Source organism: Apium graveolens, chromosome 2, assembly GCF_009905375.1.
Source record: "Apium graveolens cultivar Ventura chromosome 2, ASM990537v1, whole genome shotgun sequence".
Taxonomy (NCBI): Eukaryota; Viridiplantae; Streptophyta; class Magnoliopsida; order Apiales; family Apiaceae; genus Apium; species Apium graveolens.
In genome coordinates this window covers 271,579,850-271,602,706 of record NC_133648.1, presented here as the reverse complement: position 1 = coordinate 271,602,706, position 22,857 = coordinate 271,579,850, and the positions used below count along the sequence as shown (strand labels likewise).

General features: G+C 34.3%; 2 protein-coding genes across 2 annotated transcripts; one reads left to right on the top strand and one right to left on the bottom strand.

Annotated features, from left to right (window-relative positions):
- The first annotated feature begins 11,540 nt into the window (after nt 1–11,540).
- Nucleotides 11,541–12,113, top strand: LOC141700861 (uncharacterized). Its single transcript, XM_074504540.1, has 2 exons — nt 11,541–11,866; nt 12,011–12,113. The coding sequence occupies exons 1-2, from the start codon at nt 11,541–11,543 to the stop codon at nt 12,111–12,113; spliced, it is 429 nt and encodes a 142-aa protein (XP_074360641.1).
- Nucleotides 12,114–20,788: 8,675 nt separating this feature from the next.
- On the bottom strand, nt 20,789–21,540 carry LOC141700860 (secreted RxLR effector protein 161-like). The gene is made up of 3 exons (XM_074504539.1): nt 21,537–21,540; nt 21,352–21,438; nt 20,789–21,219 (listed from the first exon to the last, which is right to left on the bottom strand). Exons 1-3 carry the CDS (start codon nt 21,538–21,540, stop codon nt 20,789–20,791), a joined length of 522 nt encoding a protein of 173 aa, XP_074360640.1.
- Nucleotides 21,541–22,857: the final 1,317 nt, after the last annotated feature.

Sequence of the window (22,857 nt, the reverse complement as noted above, 5' to 3'; positions counted from 1 at the left end):
GGTTCGATTTCACCAGAGTTGCAGATTACGGGATGATTTTGGTTAACTTTGGCCGGAGTTAGATTGATGTAGTTATTGGGAATTGAAACCCTGTGAGAAACACACCAAACAGTGTTGTTTTGGCCTGAAAAAGGGTCGTCAGAAATACGACCGGTCACCGGAATCTGGAAATTTTTTGGCAAGTTCTTGGTGACCCGGTTGTTCTTCCTCACCCGATTTCAACCCGGTTTTGATCCATTCTGACCCAATTCCATTTTCTGCCAAATGTTTCTGGGATTTTATTTTTAATCTTTATTTTTATAAATTCTAAAAATCAGTTTTATTTCTTTAAATAAATTGATTAATTAACTAATTAATTAATTAATTGATTTATTTTATAAATAGATCTGAAATATTTTCTAAAATTTGAATTTATTTATTTATTTATTATTTAAACAAATTAATTATTTTGATAATTAATCAGTTTATTTTGAATAATTCATTTTAATTCCAAAAATTATGGAAAATCATTTTTAATTCAGATTTTTCCAAAATAAATATTTAAAAATATATTTAAGGTTCAATTATTTTGAATAATTGATTATTTTGAATAAATAAATGATTTATTTTTATTTATTGATTAATAATTGAACCGTTTATCCGTTTCAAACGAAACGAATGGCCTTAAACTGAGAAAAATGATTCGTTTTTAATAAAAATAGTTTTAACTCTTAATTTCTTTCGGAAACGAGTCGGCTTTTGATATTTATTTATTTATGGACCCTATTAATTATAAACACGAGTCAAATAAATTTCAAAAATTAGGGAACGAATCAAATATTTTTCGATAATGCGAGTATTGATCTGATACCAATTCTAAAAATATTTTCAAGCCTAAAATGACTATTTGACTTATGTGTTATGTGATATATGTGGTAAATCGGGTCCTAATTGCTATATAATTATTATACGAGTCAGTTATAATTATACAGATAGACGATAAGAACTACGTGGAGTCGGATTGAGATACGATTAAGGTATGAGTCGACTAAATGAGTATCTTTCTTTGATAGATACGAATCTAGAAAGGCGGATCAAACCAGTATTAGGGAAATGTGATATATCTGAAGTAGATCGTATATTAAGCAAGTTTTTCCCCTATTCTAAATCTAGAATATTGAATTGTTTTACTTTACTCAAATTCTTAACCCGATAAACATTGATAATTCCTGTTCACAAACACTGATTGAAAGACATATGTCATAGCCTATTTGTTTATTCAAGGATTTAACTGAACTCAAATAAGAATGTAACAAGTAAATAGTGGATCTACCGTCAAACAAATCTCTCAAAGTAACATCTGTCAAAGGATTCAGAAATAATGTTCATCTACAGAGTTGAGGAATTACTTCACTGGAAGAAGTTCAAGAAATTGATCAAGCCTCAGTGATATAAATCAAGATTGTGGATTTAATCAAGTGACAGAGATCTTGTCAGGGTATCAGATAATTACAGGGATTTAATCTGAAGAAAATCAAGTTATCAAAGTCAAGACATGAAGAAACGTCACGAAAGTTAGTCACTCATGAACTAGACAGTACATCGAGTGTCAACATTGTAGTGGTGGAATTGATTCATAATTGACAGTGATTTTCAGAAGATTTTTAGAAGAATGGTTGCTGTTCAAGAGTAGTATTAATTATCTACTAATTAATTAAGTCATATAATTTAATTAAGAAAATAAATTAAATCTGCAAAGATTAATTTATTGATTAATTGAATTAATTGATTAATCAATTCTGAATTAATATTAAGAATTTTCAGAATTGTAATTGAATTAAAATCAGTTTTAATTCAGTAAGACAATTGAGATTGAACTGGCATGACAATCCAGATTGTCATACCAATTGTCATGCCAGGCCATTTAGGATTGTCTCACCGAAAGTTCTACTGGAAGGAGAATTGTCTTGCCAGTTCAGTTTGATAGTCATGCTAGTTCATGAGATAGTCATACCGATTGTCATGCTAGTTCAGGAGATTGTCTCACCGAAAGTCATGCCAATTCACAGATTATCTTGCCAGTTCAAATCAGTTCTGTTGATTGGTTTATTAAATATGAGCAGCAGACATTCAAGCAACAACACAAAATACATTCAACAAACTCAAGAACAAAAGAACACAACATCAACAAAACATTTCATCTCTCTGTTGAATTCAAGATCAATAATTTCTAGCTAGTAAAGTTAAATCCAAACCACTAGAAATCATTCTCTTGTTCTTGTGTAACTATCTAGCGGATCAAAATCCCTAGAACTTAATCTCAAATTGCTTTTAGCATTTGATTCTTTTTATTGCAAATATAGAAAAAGTTCATGTCGAATTTATTCTAGATTTGTGATAATTAATTTGAGATTAATCCCTTGTAATCGATACCGTTATTGTAACACCTTTCAAGTTTAATAATATTTTTATTTAACTTGAATTTTGTTTCAATTTTTTATTCCGCACTAAATTCGATTAAACGGTATAGTTTGTATTCAACCCCCCTTTTACAAACATATTGGGACCTAACAATTGATATCAGAGCCTTCTAATTAACGAACAAATCAAGATCCTAGACTTTTGTGATTTTTCAACTCCTTGAATTTTTATTTATTCAAAAATTCATAATGACTTCACAAAAAGTTGGAACCGTTAAAATTCCACTATTTGATAAAGAAAATTATATTATGTGGAAGAAGAAGATGCTCTTGTTTTTACAAGTTGCAAATCCCAAATATCTGAACTTGTTAAAGAAGGGTCCAAAAATTCCGATGGTTATTGAACCAGAGGTGATAGAAGATGATGTTGTAATTACCAAGGCTAGAACCTATGCAAAAGAGCCTGAGGATTTTACTCCTGCTGAAAAGGAAGAAGCCTCCTTGGATGCCAGCCTTCAATTTAATTTTAGTTGATTCCCTTGATTCCTTGATGAACATACATGTGATGAACTGTAAAAATTCCAAACACATCTGGGAAACTATTGAGGTGATTAATGAAGGTACAGAGGAAGTTAGGGAGAACAAGTTAGAGATCCTAACCTCTGAGTATGAACATTTTAAATCCAATCCAGGAGAAGGAATTACTGAAGTGTTCGAGAGGTATAATGCTTTGATCAACAACCTGAACATAAATGGTAAACATTATTCAATCAGGGAGATCAACAAAAAGCTTTTAACACTGCCAACTCATCTTGAACATAAAATCACTGCCATAAGAGAAGCTAGAGATCTGAGTGAGATTTCTTTGGATAGACTCTATGGTGTGTTAAAAACCTATGAGTTGGAGCAGTTTCAGCAGAAGGAAGTCTACGGGAAAGATAGAGTGGTCAACACATCTACTGCTCTAGTAGCTGAAGGTCAACAACAACAATAACAATCTCAACAGTCAGAGAGAATGGTACAGTCTTCCAAGGCTGAGGAAAATATGTTAGTAGCAGAATATGATCCTCCTACTACAAATCAATCCGATGATGATTTTTACTCCTTGGAAGAGATGGAGCAATTGGAAGATGAGTCAATGGCCTAGATTGTTAAGAGATTCTCTAATGTCAGATTCAAGAGAAATCCCAAGTTCAAGTACAAGTCCAATTACAACAGATTCCAGAAAGGTGGATCTTCATCCTCTAACACCAGCAGTGGTGGATACAAAACATGGATGGTTGATCAGAGCACCATTCGATGCTTTAACTGCAATGAGTTGGGACACTTTGCCACAGAATGCAGGAAGCCAAAGCAAGTAAGGAAGAACTCTTATGATTCAAATCAGAAGAGTAACTCTTAAAGGGCTAATCTGCCAGAGGGAAGAAGCTGGGATGATACTGATAGTGAAGATGAAGAAGAAGGGAATCTTGCTTTTATGGCTGTTGATGGAAATACTTCATCGTCAAGAAAAGAGGTAAAATTTACTGATGCTGAATTAGTTTATCATCTAGGAGGTTCTTTAGATTGTGCTCGTCGTGATAATGAACTGTTAAGTCAGTAGATCAAAGACCTTAAGAAAGAGGTCAATAAATTAAGACTTGTGCACATTAATCAAGACAAATTAAAAGAACAAGTATCTTTTCTAGAGAATAGAGTTAACTGTTATAGACAACTCGAAACTATTCTCAAAGATAAGATCACCGGTCTTGAGACTAAGGTTAAAGCTTACTTTAATTCTTGTTCGAAGGCTAAAGAGTTCTATAGTAAGCAAGCTGTTAATCAAACATCTGGAATAGGTTTTGATTACAATGCTGCTATTGAAGAATTAGGCATAAACTCCCCTCCTCATGTCTGTGCTAAAGGTAGGGAAGTACCACATGTGCTTAAGGGTGTTGATAAACCCCTCTATAAAGGATCAATTACTGAACCATTTGATGAGACCTCCTTTATTATTCAAGAAGAAATACATGCTGAAGATCGTGCTAATGAGAAGGTTGTTTCCAAGCCAAGTGTGTCGAAAGTTCCAGTCAAAGTTGTGAAAGCAACTGAGTCTAACTCAGACACACATGAGTTGGATAACAAAAATGCCATATCTACCATGTATAATTTTCCTGTTGTTAATCCCTCTCATAAAGTATGTGGTGTTCCTAATTGTATGTCTTGTGCTTTTAATCTGATGTATGCTTATTTTAATGGTAAGCATATTTCTAGTGATAAGACTACTCCTCGTCAGCATGTGAATAATAGGAAGCATGATAGGTCTAAGACTGCTAGTCCTTCTAAGGCTAGAAAGGAGACATTTGTGCCTAAGCCTAAACAGAAATTTGTTAAGGCTGTTTACAAGGTCAAATGTCCAGTCATTGAGAAAGTTGAGAACATTAAAGTTAAGAATGTTGTTTTTCCTGATAAAGGTCGATTCTACAAGTATGCCGGGCCCAACCAAGTTTGGGTTCCGAAGAAGGTTTAATTCATTTGTATTATAGGGCATTAAATAGATGGAACTGGCAGTGTGGATTCTTGACAGTGGATCGTCAAGACATATGACCGGAGATAGAGCCCTGCTATCAAATGTGGTTGAGAAAGCTGGCCCAGTGGTTACCTTTGGAGATAACAACAAAGGTTTAACTGAGGGATATGGCTGTTTGCAAGCTGGTAATGTTATCATTGAACTTGTAAATATTTTCTGTATTTTTGCTAATATTAATTTAAGTTTTTATTTGTACTTTCTGTAATTTTAAATATTGTTTGAGATATTACAATTGTTAGGAGTTAACAATTGTATGATATATGAAATTGAATGCTGATATCTCTTTGATAGATATTTGGTATTTAATTCATTGATATTTTTTTATTATATTAAAATCATATGCAACATAATTATTGGTATCTAAAGTACTTGACAAGTATCATTCAATGATATATTGTTAATAGTTTGTTGCAGATAATTGTGAGCTTTTGACATGAATGAGATAACTTAGACTTTACCCTGAGTGATCATTGCTTTAACAAAAACTCATTCATATTGAAAGACAAATCTCTCCTTCTCTTCTTAATACTGCTAGGTCATCAGTCTGTGTCTTATCAAATCATTTATCTTTTTAGGCATAAAAACAGACTTGTGCACTCGAACAGTTTTAGGAGAAAATCAAACTTCTTTCTACATTAGTAATTTCTTATTTCATTTAAAATCTTTTGAAATCACTAGTGTACATCATCTCTCTCAAAAGATTAAATGTATGATTTTCATTCATTATAGATCTTAAGTACATTTTATCTCTATATTGACATATGTTCTGTGATACAGGTTCAGCCTCCAATGGCTTTCTTTCATTGACAGTCATAATGTTAAAAACCCACAACTTCTATCCCAGACTGTAAAGATAAACACAGAAATAGAACCAACCAACACTCTCTTACCACTAAAATGAAGTATGAATGAGCGTGAGGGAGATAGTGCCTTAGTGCACCACATAAGGAAGGTTCTGAAGTCAACCCAACAGCTCTGTCTCCTACAAAGATGAGTAGTATTTAAACCGAGATAACTGCTAGCCCCCATACATCTTCTCAAAAAGATATAATGGCTTAAAAGGCACGAAAACAGTTACTAGATTCATCCTCTCAACAGGGTGCGTCTATTGAAATTTGCCTATCGGCCAGGGTATCCGTTGTAGTGTCACTACCTCAAACATAAAAAATTCTTGATGCACAAAGAAAGGTTACACACACAAAGGAGGAGTTGACGGAAACAAGAGTTTCAACCATTTTAAGGTCTGATTCGATTGTTCAAGGTTCTTTAATGGACCAATTGCCTTTGCAGGTATTAGGAGAGGGTACTGATCCAAAAGCCATATGTCAGTGGTCAGTGTCTACCTCCCCAGGCTTAAATCCCCTGGATGCATCTGCGGATAGTGGATTTGACATAGGCGAAGATCGGCAACTTGTTGACAATGATTCAGATATTACCTGATGAGTCACAAGGAAATGTCTTCACAGACATTAGAAGGGAACTTTGATCTTTATGCTAAATTCGTTGGATCATTGTTTACCTTCCCAGAATTCAAATCTGGAACCCTAAAAGGGAAACTAGCAACTTGTAGATTATGACTCAGATTCATCTGACGAGTCTAATGAGGATGGGGATTTGCGAACTCCCATTGCACCACCTGTGACCTCCTTAAGGATGGCTAAAGTGATTTTCCTTGCAGGTATTGCTGAATTTTGGAGCTATGAGAGGAGTGATACACTTGTGAGAATGAGTGTAAACACGAGTGGAGAGAAGAGTGAAACACATGTGAGGTACACTAAACAGAATCACACACTCACAGTAAGGAAGAAAGAGAAACTACTTCTTATTTCTTTTCCAACAAAGAGAAATATGAGAACTCCTTCAGATAACGGCATACATTCCTTCTCTAAGGGGGAGATAAAAGCTTAAGTAATAGTTTGGAGGATTCCTCAACTAAGGGGGAGAAATAGCAGGGAGGAAGAAAAAGGTAAAGCACATGTACACTACACTATACCATTTTTATTTGTAACTACAGATCCTATTGTATGGGAGAGGTGGTAAACACAAGGTGATTTCCTAGTAAGGGAAGAAGCTATTTTCCAAAAGGGGAGTACCATTGGTTTTTATCTGCGCATCCTATTGTACGGGAGATGTGGTAAACGAAGGTGATCTTCTTTAAGCAGTTGATTCTCATAGGGGGAGAAGCAAGAGAGATATGCGCTTCTCAACAGAAAATGTGGTTGTACAAAAGAAGATGAAACTACTTGAAGATATGTTCAGTCTAGAGGAACATCTATTTGGAATCTGGAAAATGTTAAATATAATCCAGAACTTTTCTGCTATTTACTTTGCATTTCTGTTTATATCTTTTTCTTATTTGTTAGTTGAGTTATCCTCTAGGTATTTGTTGTTATTGTCTAACAAACAAATAGGGGGAGATTGAAAGGCATATGTCATAGCCTATTTGTTTATTCGAGGATTTAACTCAACTCAAATAAGAATGTAACAAGTAAATAGTGGATCTACCGTCAAACAGATCTCTCAAAGTAACATCTGTCAAAGGATTCAGAAACAATGTTCATCTACAGACTTGAGGAATTACTTTACTGGAAGAAGTTCAAGAAATTGATCAAGCCTCAGTGATATAAATCAAGATTGTGGATTTAATCAAGTGACAGAGATCTTGTCAAGGTATCAGATAATTACAAGGATTTAATCTGAAAAAAATCAAGTTATCAAAGTCAAGACATGAAGAAACGTCATGAAAGTTAGTCACTCATGAACCAGACAGTACATCGAGTGTCAACATTGAAGTGGTGGAATTGATTCATAATTGACAGTGATTTTCAGAAGATTTTTAGAAGAATGGTTGATGTTCAAGAGTAGTATTAATTCTCTATTAATTAATTAAGTAATATAATTTAATTAAGAAAATAAATTAAATCTTCAAAAATTAATTTATTGATTAATTGAATTAATTGATTAATCAATTCTGAATTAATATTAAGAATTTTCAGAATTATAATTGAATTAAAATCTGTTTTAATTCAGTAAGACAATTGAGATTGAACCGGCATGACAATCCAGATTGTCATACCGATTGTCATGCCAGACCATTTAGGATTGTCTCACCGAAAGTTCTACTGGAAGGAGAATTGTCTTGCCAGTTCAGTTTGATAGTCATGCTAGTTCAGGAGATAGTCATACCGATTGTCATGCTAGTTCAGGAGATTGTCTCACCGAAACTCATGCCAATTCACAGATCGTCTTTCCAGTTCAAATCAGTTCTGTTGATTGGTTTATTAAATATGAGCAGCAGACATTCAAGCAAAAACACTAAATATATTCAACAAACTCAAGAACAAAAGAACACAACAACAGCAAAATATTTCATCTCTCTGTTGAATTCAAGATCAATAATCTTTAGCTAGTAATGTTAAATCCAAACCACTAGAAATGATTCTCTTGTTCTTGTGTAACTATTTAGCGGATCAAAATCCCTAGAACTTAATCTCAAATTGCTTTTAGCATTTGATTCTTTTTATTGCAAATATAGAAAAAGTTCATGTCGAATTTATTCTAGATTTGTGATAATTAATTTTGAGATTAATCCCTTGTAATTGATACCGTTGTTGTAACACCTTTCAAGTTTAATAATATTTTTATTTAACTTGAATTTTGTTTCAATTTTTTATTCCGCACTAAATTCGATTAAACTGTATAGTTTGTATTCAACCCCCCTTCTACAAACATATTGGGACCTAACACTGATACATAATTACTCTTCATTTGATTATATGTTCACTTGGATTCCCGATTTCTCTTGATACGTTGAATACTCTATTCATATTTCAATAGATTACACATTATATATGTCCTGATATATTTGGTGTTGGGATACATCAAAGCATACCGATTGTTCTGGATGCTCATCTATGGAATGTATGGTAATGATGAGGACCAGGTATAAACTGGATCCTATAGGCCGGGAATGGACGGGATTCCTGTTTTGGGGCTATAAAGCTTGGGTGCCCGAACGGATCTATTTAGGTAGGTATAGATCTGTACTGTATCCTGATTAATCAGTAGGATATAGATGTGAATGTTGATCTTGTGTCCAGTCTAGTTTATTGATAATTGCTGATAGAGGACTTCATTATCCTTTGCAGAGATATATAGTTACTCATGAAATCAGATTATCGGTTCATTTAATTTTCTTATAATATTGTAGATATATTGTGGACTTGCTGAGCAATCATGGCTCACCCCCTTTTGTTGTTATTCACTGTGTTTTTCAGTTAAGGCAGAGAATGATCTAATTCGTACCCGAGTAGTAAAGAAACGAGTCAAGAAGCGGGACCTTCTGGAACAAAGGGTGCTAATCCCGATAAAAGAAGAGAGATTTGAGCTTCTTGAGCAGGTGTAGCGTAGATAGATGTAGTATGTAATTGAATAAAATGTATTTAGTTTGAAATATGTTTAGAAAGTTGGTTTGAATAAAGAGATATTTGTGAGACTTTGAATTTGGGTTTGTAATAAAGATAGTGTTTTGTTCTTGTTTTCATACTTTGACATTAAAGATCCTGGATAGACTGTAAAGGGGTTGGATATATGTTTGTATAATTATTAAACAGGTTTATATTATATTAGTGATTGGCAAGTAACCCCTAGATCTAAACCCCGGATTTAGAGGGCGCTACAGTTGGTATCAGAGTTGTAGGTTTTGGTCCTTGAAACAAAAATATTAGGATTAAGATAAGATAGGAAGATCACATAAGATAGGAATAGGATTGTTAGGGTTTTGTTAACTTCTAAGATTAGGAATTTGTAAGTCCTAGGAATGCTAAGTTGACCTTTTTTTTTCTTATATCTTGGTTATATCATTAGATGGAGACATCGTCAGAGAGGAGACGTCGAGAGATGGCAGCTGCGGGACCATCCGCACCAGTAGTTCCATCAGTATTTGTGGAGCCTTCAGTGCAGTTACCACCTGAGCAGTTACCACCCGAGCCATTACCACCAGAGCAGGTTTTGCCACCCCAGAGCAGTTATTAGACCCAGTGGAGCTGTTTGATCCTATGGAATTCTTTGAGCCTTTGCTACCACTTCCATTACCACCTCAGTATCAATTTCTACTGGAGGTCGAGCTAGAGTGCCAGCCAGCAGTAGCACCAGTTCAATTACCTGTATATACCCTCACCCTAGAGATTTTTCAGATGGCACCTGTAGAGGGTATGTGAGATCATGATATAGATCTGCAGTTGGGTATGCCGCATGTTGTTGCTGGGATTTACAGAGTACCATCCAGAGAGTCGGTAGGGGAGGTTAGGGAGCCCCGCACAATACCATACCATGAGTTCAGCAGTATGCAGGATGAGATGCAGTAATAGAGGGCCCAGTGCCGTGAGATATTAGGATTATTTGAGGAGAGAGAGAGAGAGGACCATTAGAAGCACTTCAGCCTGATTACCTTCTGAGAGAGACTTCAGCGGACTTACCATGCAGCCAATAGCGAGTTGGGAGAGTTACTTCATGATGATAACCACACTTATGCAGAGTTCCACAGGGCTACCCGACTCATCTAGTCTGTTCTAGAGACCCTCCGAAAGGAGATGGATCGCATTCCACCAGGCTTTTGAGGCAGGACAGTTAGACAGAGATCTTGTATTATATGTGATATATGTACATAGAGGCAGATATAGCTATAGTGAGACTAGATATGTGTAGTTTACAGTTTTGATCTGTATCAGCAGTAGTTATGATAAACCCTTTTGTATCAAGCATTCACACCGGATGCTGGTGTTATTTTATAAAATAAACCTTTTTAAACCTCTTTTATTTTATTTATTTAATTTTCATTCTTTACAGAATTTACATTTACTTTACTGTTTTACCGTCTTTCCATATTCTTAAATTCCGTTTAATCTTGAAAATGATATTGTTCAGACTATTTATTTAAAATTTTAAATTTCTTTAAATGATCTGTTTAAAATTTTAAATTGTTTAAATTTCCTATTCCAGTACGAGCTAAATTGTTTCTTATCTACTCTCAGCAGTTTAACAAAATTATTAAAAGAATTGTTTGTCTTATTATCAGAAAAATGGCACCAAAAAGAAAGAGCAGAACTAATACATCCAATGATAACACCGAGGGAAAAAACAATAACCACCATATGGACCAGATGTTTCATTTGATGCAATAACACATGGTAATGATGTAGCAACAGATGCAGCAACAGCAACAATAGTTTCAGCAACAAATGTTACAGCAACCACCTCGTCCTGAGCCACAAGTACCACTAGTTGTGCCTACCGTTACTTTTAAACAGTTTCAATCAGTAAAGCCTCCAGAATTTGAGGGCACAGCGGATCCTACTAAAGCTTGAGCATGGTTGAAAGAGATAGAGAAAGCGTTCACGCTAGTGAGAGTGGAAGCAGACCAAAAGACTGATTTTACTAATTATTTCCTGAGGGGAGAAGCTAACTACTGGTGCGAATCCAAGAAGGCGTTAGAAGGCGACGGTATCGTGACTTGGTATAGGTTTACCGAGATGTTTCTAGAAACGTATTTTCCCCGATATATGAAGAATCAAATGGAAATTAAGTTCTTGGAATTGAAACATGGGAATATGTCAGTAACCGACTATGAAGCCAAGTTTATTGAGTTGGCTAGGTTTGTTCCAGAACAAGTGGACACTGAGGAAAAGCGGGCCAAGAGATTCCAGCAAGGATTGAAACCATGGATTCACAGCAGAGTGGCAGTATTTGAGCTGATAACATATACGACCGTGGTTCAGAAGACCATGATTATTGAGGGAGAAAGTGAAATGTCCCAGAAGGAAAATGGAGAGGGGGATTTTCAAAACCGTTTCAACAGGAATCTGGGATTCCAAGACCGGACAAATGTGAATTTCAGAAGGTCAGAACAAGGTAATCAGAAGACGGGTAATCGTTTCCAAGCCCCAAACCAGCAAAGGATCACCAGACCACCACTGCGATATTGTTAGATATGGGGTCAGAAGCATACGGGTGTCTGCAACAAGGCAAATGTGACGTGTTTTAGGTGTAAGCAGAAAGGGCACTACTTCAATGAATGCCCAACAAAGAAGCTAGATATTACCTATCTTCAGTGCGGGAAGAAAGGACATGTTGCTAGGGATTTTTGAGGACCAGCTATGGCAACCAGTGTTCCGAGAATATTGGCACAACCTCCATCACCACAACAGAATCAGCCTAAGGCAAGGAATTTTAATATGACAATGAAGGAAGCTGTGCAGAATCCAAGTGTGATTGCAGGTACGCTTTCTTTGAACTCCGTAGAAGTAAAAGTATTAATTGATTCTGGAGCGACAAGATCATTTATTTCTGAGGAATTTATCAATAAACTATGCTGTGAAATTCAATGGTTAGGCGAGACGTTAATTATAAAGTAAGCGAATGGCGACCAAGTTTCCGTAGATCGGGTGTGTCCAGAGCGTGACATCGAACTAGCAGGACATCACTTTTCTGCTGATTTGATACCTTTCAAGTTAGGAGAATTTAATGTTATTATAGGAATGGATTGGTTGGTCGGTCATAATGCTCAAATCAACTGTGCGAATAAGAAAATGAAATTGTGAACTATGGATAATGCAACGGTAATATTTAGAGGTGAGAAATAGAGGAAGAGGTTCCTGACGATGATGTAGACTAAACGATTGCTACGTCAAGGATGTAAAAATTATTAATCCTATGTGTTGGATACTGAAAAGGAAAGTACAAGAATTGAACACATTCCCGTTGTGTGTGAGTTTCCTGATGTTTTTCCAGATGAACTTCCAGGATTACCACCGGATCGAAAAATCGAGTTTACTATTGATTTGGCGCCAGGCACGGAAGTAGTTTCGAAAGCTCCATATCGAATGACACTAGTTAAAATGAAAGAGTTGGTGACACAATTACAAGATCTTTTGGACAGAGTAATTATAAGACTCAGTGTATCCCCATGAGGTGCACCGATATTGTTTGTTAAGAAAAAGGACGGTAGCATACGACTATGCATTGATTATCGTGAGCTGAATAAATTAATCATCAAGAATAAGTATCCCTTATCAAGAATAAGTATCCCTTATCAAGAATTGATGATTTGTTTGAACAATTGGAAGGGGTGGCATGGTTTTCCAAGATTGATCTAAGATTAGGCTACCATCAACTGAAAATCAAGGTTGAAAATATTCCCAAAACTGCTTTTCGTACCAGATATGGACACTATGAATTCCTCGTAATGGCATTTGGTCTGACCAATGCACCAGCAACATTCATGGATTTGATGAATAGAGTTTAAAAAGTACTTGGACAATTTCGTGATTGTATTTATTGATGACATCTTGATATATTCAAAGACTGGAGAGGAACATGCAGAGCGCCTAAGAACTACTTTGGAAATCTTAAGAAGGGAACAGTTTTACGCAAAGTTTTCGAAATGCGAATTTTGGTTGAGAGAAGTACAATTTCTGGGCCATGTCATCAGTATTGAAGGAATCAAAGTTGATCCAACAAAGATTCAAGCTGTTTTGAACTGGGAAAGGCAAAAAACACCATCAGAGGTCAGAAGTTTCTTGAGATTGGTTGGGTATTATCATAGATTCGTCAAATATATTTCCAAGATAGCTACGCCATTAACCTAGTTGACTCGAAAGAATGAATAGTTCGTATGGAACGAGAAATGTGAGGAAAGTTTTCAAGAATTAAAGAATCGATTGGTTACCGCACCTGTATTGGTATTACCAAATGATCAAGGAGATTTTGTTATTTACAACGATGATTTGTACCGAGGACTTGGATGTGTATTGATGCAGCATAGTAACGTGATTGCATACGCTTATAGACAATTGAAACCTCATAAACAGAAATATCCGACGCATGATCTGAAATTAGCTGCAATTTATTCGCACTGAAACTTTGGAGACATTATCTTTATGGTGAGAAGTGTGAAATTTACACTGATTACAAAAGTCTGAAGTATATCTTTACACATAAGGAAATCAACATGACACAACGACGATGGCTAGAATTTATCAAGAACTATGATGTATTCATCAACTATCATCCAGGAAAAGCAAACGTTGTAGCAGATGTGCTAATCCGAAAAGAAAGATTGAATATGCTAACTTCTTCAGAAGAGTTGGTTAGAGGATTTGAGAAATTAGAGATCGAGATTCGTAATCCAGAAGAATCTGCTGAAATGAACTATGCAATGACATTTCAACCAGAGCTGTTGGAAAAGATCCAAAGATGTCAAGAGAAAATAATGAGTCATGAAAACGACAGCTTAACAAGAGAAGAAATTATAAATCAGAATGATAATAAGGGAATTCTACGATTTTCCTCGAGGATTTGGGTACCTAACGTACCAGAATTAAAAGAAGAAATCTTACGAGACACTCACAACTCAAGATACTCAATCCATCCAGTAAGTACAAAGATGTATCGAGATTTGAAAGAAAATTTTTGGTGGCTAGACATGAAGAAAGAAATAGCAGAATGGGTAAGTAAATGTTATATGTGTTAACGAGTCCAAGCAGAGCATCAACGTCCAAGCGGATTATTACAACCACTAGATATTCGACAATGGAAATGGGAACATCAAGCAATGGATATCGTAGTAGGTTTCCCAAGAACCAGGGCAAATCATGATGCGATTTGGGTTATTATCGACAGACTAATGAAGTTAACACATTTTCTCCCAATCAATGAAAGATTTTCGTTTGACAAGTTAGTGCACTTATATCTCAAGGAGATAGTGATGTGACATGGAATTCCTGTATCAATTGTATCTGATCGAGATCCACGTTTCAATTCAAGATTCTGGAGATAATTCCAGGAATGCTTGGGCACTAAATTGAATATGAGCACTGCATATCATCGCAGATGGATGGGTAAAGCGAAAGAACTATCCAAATAATTGAAGATATTCTACGAGTATGTGCATTAGATTTTGAAGGCAGTTGGGATGAACATTTACCATTGGTGGAATTTTCTTACAACAACAGCTATCATGCGAGCATTGGAATGCCACCTTATGAAGCTTCATACGGAAGGAAATTTAGATCTATAGTATGTTGGGATGAAGTTGGTGAACGTAAAATTCTAGGTCCAAAATTGATCCAGAAGACTAAAGAAAAAGTAGAGCTTATTCATAAATGACTAGAAGCAGCGTAAAATCGACAATAAAAATATGCGGATCAAACTAGAAAGGATATGGAGTACAAGGAAGGAGAACCTGTGTTATTAAAGGTATAACCATGAAAATGATTGACCAGATTTGGAAAAAAGAGTAAACTGAAGCCACGTTATGTTGGTTCATTTGAAATATTAAAGAAAGTTGGAAATGTCGCATACGAGTTAGCCTTACCACCCCATATGCAGCATATCCATAACGTGTTTCATGTGTCAATGCTTAAGAGATATAATCTTGATTCAAGGCATGTGATAGAATACGAGCCGATAAAAATTCAAGATGATTTGTTAAATGTAGAGCAACTAATAAGAATTCTAGATCGGCAAGAGAGATTACTAAGAAATAAGTCTGTGCCATTAGTACGAGTGTTGTGGAGAAATCCTATGGTTGAAGAATCAACCTGGGAACTTGAAAGTGAAATGTTAGAAAAGTATTCCCAGTTATTTTCTTAGCGAGATTCTGAGGACATAATCCTTTTAAGGGGGGAAGGATATAATGACTGGGAAATTATGACTGTTTAATATCATAATAAGAGAATATTATGTGTTTTATTATCTTGTTAAATGTGATTAGTCGTAAAATCTTAGTTGTTGTGTGTTGTGTGTTGTGTGTTGTGTGTGTTCTGTATAGTTCGGGGTATTTTTCGGGTATTTTATTGTAAGTTAAATGCTTCTATATTGAAAGTTATACGACCCAAACTTCATTTTAATAGCTGATATTTCATATAAAATGATTGGCCTCATTTTGCCTAGTATGGCTTATACCATATCGATATTCTGAACATCCAGTTAATTTAGGAATTTTCTCGTTTTGCGGAAAAGTGATTTTTTCAGGCTCATTCGGGTGTTAAAAACCCCACAAAAATCATATTTTTTATTTTTATAAAATCATGTGATTTTCAAATATTTCATTTCTTTGCATTTTTAAATTATTCACAATTTTTGGGAAATTTTGGCATATATATTGTATATATTTAATATTAAAAATTTAAAAATTATTACTCAAAAATTATATTAATTAAGGGTCAATTAATTTTATTAAGAGTTATATTTAGGGCCTTAATTTTAATTAGGGGTATAATTTTTACTACTATAAATAGCCTATTTTTTTATTAATTAATTATAATTAAGTTACTGAAAATTCAGAAAAATATAAAAATTCTCTAAAATCAGGTCGGGTTTTCGGATTCAGGTTGAACAATCAAACCTTGATTTTGATCGATTCTGAGCACCAAATCTGATCATGTAAGTACTCAAATCGATGTTCTTGATCTGTTCTATCGGTTTCTCTCAACTATTTCATTTTTTAATTCGTATATTTTCAATTTTAATTTCTAGGATTTATGTTCGAATTAGGGATTTTTATTCTAGGGTTATTAGGTTGATTTGATGATTGGTATAGCCTTGTATGATGATTTTCAGTCGATTTATGCTATTAATTTCATCAAACGATTCATGTATATGTGGATTCGATTATTAGGGTTTATGTGCAATTTTTTTTTAGTAAATGAGGTCTCAGCCTCGAAAAATATATTAAAGGAGAAAGAATATACAAAGAGAAGTCCTTGGAAGTTTAACTCTTGAAACAGACTTCAAGAGAAAAACAAAAAGGAAAATAAAAAGCAAAACTACAAAGCCTAACAAGAGAATCAAAACCAAGGCCCAAATAAACTAAGCCCAAAGCAATGAAAACCCAGCCCAAATAAGTCCAAACACCAGCAACAAGAAAACACAAGGCCCAATAGAATAGCTTTCAGGTTGTTAAAAAGCAAATCCACAACCCAAAAAGCTTTAATTTAAGCTATAAAATGTGAAGTTTCATGTACGAAATAGCCAGATTGATGTTTGGTCGGTTTTTAGTTCGATTTCGCCGTAGTTGCAGATTACGGGATGATTTTGGTTAACTTTGGCCAGAGTTAGATTGCTGTAGTTATTTAGAATTGAAACCCTGCGAGAAACACACCAAACTGTGTTGTTTTTGGCCTGAAAAAGGGTCGCTGAAAGTACGACCGTCACCGGAATCTGGAAAAATTTCCGGCAAGTTCTTGTGACACGGTTGTTCTTCCTGACCCGATTTCAACCCGGATTTCAACCCGGTTTTGATCCATTCTGACCCAATTGCTTTTTTTAACAAATGTTTCTGGGATTTTATTTTTATTTTTTATTTTTATAAATTCTAAAAATCAGTTTTATTTATTTGAATAAATTAATTAATTAATTTACTTAATTAATTGATTTATTTTATAAATAAATTTGATATTTTCAAAAATTCGAAATTACTTATTTATTTAATTATATAATTATTATTTATTTAAATTGATTAATTATTTTGATAATTAATCAATTTATTTTGAATAATTCATTTTAATTCCAAAAATAAAGGAAAGATTATTTTTAATTTTGTTTTTTCCTAAATAATTATTTAAAAATATATTTAAGGTTCAACTATTTTGAATAATTGATTATTTTGAATAATAAATTAATTTATTCTTATTTATTGATTAATAATTGAACCGTTTATCTATTTTAAACGAAACGAAAGCCCTTAGACTTAGAAAAATGATTTGTTTTCAATAAAAATACTCCTTCCGTCCCTAGAAACGTTTCCTATTTGTGTTGGACACGTTTGCCAATGCACACTTTTGATTTCTAATATCTTTAATTTCTTGTTAGTATTAAATATAAAAACTTCATTGTAAGAAAGTACTCATAAATACGAATCCAACAAAAACACTCATGACTATGTTTGATCTTATTGATTAGACGTAAATTAGTAGTCAATCGCTTACCATTAACAGTACGAAAAGTCAAAACGAGAAGAATATTATGGGACGGAGGGAGTAGTTTTAAATATTAATTCTTTCGGAAACGAGTTGGCTTTCTATATTTATTTATTTATGGACCCTATTAATTATAAATACGAGTCAAATAAATTTCAAAAATTAGGGAACGAATCAGATATTGTTCGATAATACGAGTATTGATCTGATACCAATTCTACAAATATATTCAAGCCTATAATATCTATTTGACTTATGTGTTATGTGATTTATGTGGTTAATCGGGTCCTAATTGTTATATAATTATTATACGAGTTAGTTATAATCATCCGGATAGACGATAAGAACTACGTGTAGTCGGATTCAGATACGATTAAGGTATGAGTCGACTAAATGAGTATCTTTCTTTGATAGATACGAATTTAGAAGGCGGATCAAGCCAGTGTTAGGGAACTGTGATATATCTGAAGTAGATCGTATATTAGGCAAGTTTTTCCCATATTCTAAATCCAGAATAGTGAATTGCTTTAATTTACTCAAATTCTTAACCCGATAAACATTGATAATTCTTGTTCAAAAACAGTGATACATAATTACTCTTCATTTGATTATATGTTCACTTGGATTCCCGATTTCTCTTGATATGTTGAATACTCTATTCATATTCCAATAGATTACACATTATATATGTCCATATATATTTGATGTTGGGATACATCAAAACATACCGATTGTTCTGGATGCTCATTTGTGGACTGTATGGTGATGATGAGGACCAGGTATAAACTGGATCCTATAGGCCGGGAATTGACCGAATTCCTGTTTTGGGGCTATAAAGCCTGGGTACCCGAACGGATCTATATAGGTAGGTATAGATCTGCACAGTATCCTGAATGATCAGTAGGATATAGATGTGAATGTTGATCTTGTGTCAAGTCCAGTTTATTGATAATTGTCGATAGAGGTCTTCATTATCCTTTGCAGAGATATATAATTACTCATGAAATCAGATTATCGGTTCATTTAATTTTATTATAATACTCTAGATATATTGTGGACTTGCTGAGCAATTATGGCTTACCCCCTGTTATTATTATTCATTGTGTTTTTCAGTTAAGGCAGAGAATGAACTCATTCATACCCGAGTAGTAAAGAAGCGAGTCAAGAAGTGGGACCCTCTGGCACCAAGGGTGCTAATCCTGATAAAATAAGAGATATTTGATCTTCCTGAGCAGGTGTAGTGTAGATAGATGTAGTATGTAATTGAATAAATTGAATTTAGTTTAAAATATTTTTAGATAGTTGGTTTGAATAAAGAGAACTTTGTGAGACTTTGAATTTGGGTTTGTAATAAAGATAGTGTTTTGTTCTTATTTTCATACTTTAACCTTAATGATCCTGGATAGAATTTAAAGGGGTTGGATATATGTTTGTATAATTATTAAGCCGGTTTGTATTATATTAATAATTTGCAAGTAACCCCTAGATCTAAACCCAAGATTTGCAGGGCGCTATAATCTAACATTTTGTCATCCCATTTACGTTGATCCTTACTCATTAAATTTTGAGCTGTTGCATCTGTAGGTATATCGGGCATTGGAGTTGTAGTGTAACCATTTTTTTTGACGGAAAAAGGATCATCATTGGAGTTGTAGGATAACCATTTAAGTGGCATAGTAACCAAGGTTCCTTCGATACCTTTGTGTTGGTGCCATCTCTAATACGATGTCTACACCCTTTCTTGACTATATCCTGAGCTCCCATGATTCTCCCCCAAATGTAACTTGGATTTGACCCCAACTCTACATTTAAAAAATATGACTAAGGAAAATATTGAGCTTTCAATTACTGTGTCACAAGTGGATTAATAAGTTTTTAAAGCATTGAAAAGTATAGACGGTTTGACGCTTTTTAAGATATGATTCAAAAAAATATTTAAAATTTATACTGTCATCCTACAAGTATGTAATCCGTACTCATTTTTAACGCCAAATTGAAATATATGAAATCAGGAAATAATAATTAAGATCTGAAATATGTAAAAAATCACTAAGTAACATCATACTGATATAAATAAACTATAAACTATAGAGTAAGAAGGAAAGAGAGAGATCTCAAAAGTATTATTACTTCTTTTCTGTGATTGTTCAAGTATAATGACTAGGCAAAACTTCTATTTATATTAGAGCTTTATTAACTATACTAAGAAAACTTAATAGGTAAGTTTTCTTAGTCAGGTTAACAAAATCTTGATTTTTATGACAAGCTTCCAATATTAAATCAAGTCTTTCTTGATAAGTATCGTGAGTCTTCCTTCGTAAGTATCATGAGTCTTCCTTAGTAAGATTTGACAATCATTATTATAACACTCCCCTTTGATTGTCAAATGTGAGTATCCCAAAGATTGACTGCCTTGTTAAAACCTTGCAAGGATAAACACGGTGGGATAAAAACCTTGACAAAGGAAAAAGAGTACAGTCTTCACCTGAATAAAATATCTCACATATTGACATATTAATGTAATATGTTCTTCAATCTTCGCATTTCGATGTTATTTCGTAGCTTTTCAAATGTTGATGTCGGTAATGACTTTGTAAGTATATCCGCTAGATTATCACATGATCGAACTTGTTGTATCTCAATATCTCCATTCTCTTGTAATTCGTGAGTGTAGAAGAATTTTGGTAAGATGTGTTTTATTCGATCTCCCTTGATATATCCTTCCTTTAACTGTTTAATGCAAGCTAAATTATCTTCAAACAAAATAGTGGGGTCGTATTAACATTTGATAATCCACATGAATGCCGAATATGTTGGATTATGGATCATAGCCAGACACATTCCTAACTTGCTTCATGGATTTCTAGTAATTCTGCGTGATTTGATGAAGTTGCAGCCATGGTCTGTTTTATAGATTTCCAAGAGATAGCAGTACCATAATATGTGAATAAGTAACCTGTCTGTGATCGTCCAACATGAGGATCTGACAAGTATCCAGAATCTACGTATCTAACCAACTGTGATTTTGAATTATTTGGAAAGAATAATCCAAGATCAATTATCTCGTGAAGATATCTCAATATATGCTTGATTCCATCCCAATGTCTTTTAGTTGGATGTGAACTGAATCTTGCTAATAGATTCACAACAAAAGCAATATCAGGTCGTGTGTTGTTTGCGAGGTACATAAGAGTGCCAATTGCACTGAGATATGTAATTTCTGGTCCAAGTGGATCTTCATCTTCTTTTCTGGGACAAAATGGATCCTTTTCAACTTCAAGTCACCAAACCACCATTGGTGTAGTTAGATGATGAGATTTGTCCATGTAAAATTGAACAAGAACTTTTTTTGTGTAGGTTGATTGATGAACAAATATTCCTGAAGATAAGTGTTCCACCTGTAAACCTAAACAGAACTTTGTCTTTCCAAGATCTTTCATCTGAAACTCATTTTTCAAATAATTAGCAGCATTAGTGATATCTTCAGAAGTACCTACAATATTCAAATCATCGACATATACAACAATAATAACGAAACCAGTTTGAGATATTTTAATAAACACACATAGACATACTTTATCATTAACATACCCATCATTCAATATGTATTCAATAAGCCTGTTGTACCACATACGGCCATACTGTTTCAGCCCATATATTGATCGTTGTAATTTAACTGAGTAAAATACGGAGTCTTAGTCTCATCCAATTTTAATCCTTCAGGGATTTTCATATAGATATCACTATCATGTGATCCATATAGGTAGGCTATCACAACGTCCATCAGTCGTGTTTCCAATTTTTCCATACAAGCCATACCCATAAGAAAACGAAAAGTAACTCCATCCATCACCGGAGAGTACGTTTCCTGGTAATCAAATCCAGGCCTTTGAGAGAATCCCTGGGCTACGAGCCGGGCTTTATATCTTACAATTTTATTTATCTCATTTCGTTTTTGTACAAATACCCATCTATTCCCAATGGGGACCATACCAGCTGGTGTTCGGACTGCAGGTCCAAATACATTTCTCTTATGTAAGGATTGCAATTCTTCCTGGATTGCAATTTTCCATTTTGGCCAATCATCTCTTTGTCCACATTCTTTCACACTTTGTGGTTCTGGATCGGAGTTCATAATAATATCACATGCCACGGAAAAAGCATATACATAATCAATTTCAATACTCCCACGATCCAATAATTTTCCATTATGTATATAACTCAATGAGATCTCATAAATTTCAGGTACCTTTGCTTTTACAAAAGCATGTGCCACTTCAGGGGCAATATCCTCTTCTAGAGGAAATACCACTTCTGGTGGTTTTGTCACTGCCACTTCAGGGGTTTTAACCTCTTCATGAGGGGATACCACTTCTAGGGTATTGTCTAGAACATTTGCCATTTCAGAGGCATGTCCAATCGGTTTCTATTTTCGTGGTACATCTTTTGCACCAACTGGTCTACCGCGCTTCTAGCGTGGTTTTGAATTACTAGTCAATTCCTCGGGAAATTATTTATGAATAAGTATTTCAACCCCTGCTGGGGCATTAATGGCAGGTATATGTGATTTAACAATATGTCTAGAATCACCAAAAGCATCTGGCATTTGATTAGCAATATTTTGTATATGAATAATTCTTTGAACTTCAGATTCGCGGACCTAAAGCATTAAATCCTGATATATTCCATGTCAAGTCAAGGTTTATCTTATGCAATAATTTATCTCCCCCTAATGTCGGAAATATTGACTCAACAAAATGACATCAACACATCGAGCAATAAAAATATCCACAGTTAGAGGTTCAAGATATCTTATAATATATGGTGAATGTAACGACCGAGAAATTATGCGTGTATTATATCTTAGTAAAGATAAATTATGTGTTTAAATATGCCAGTAAGTGTGTTGAGC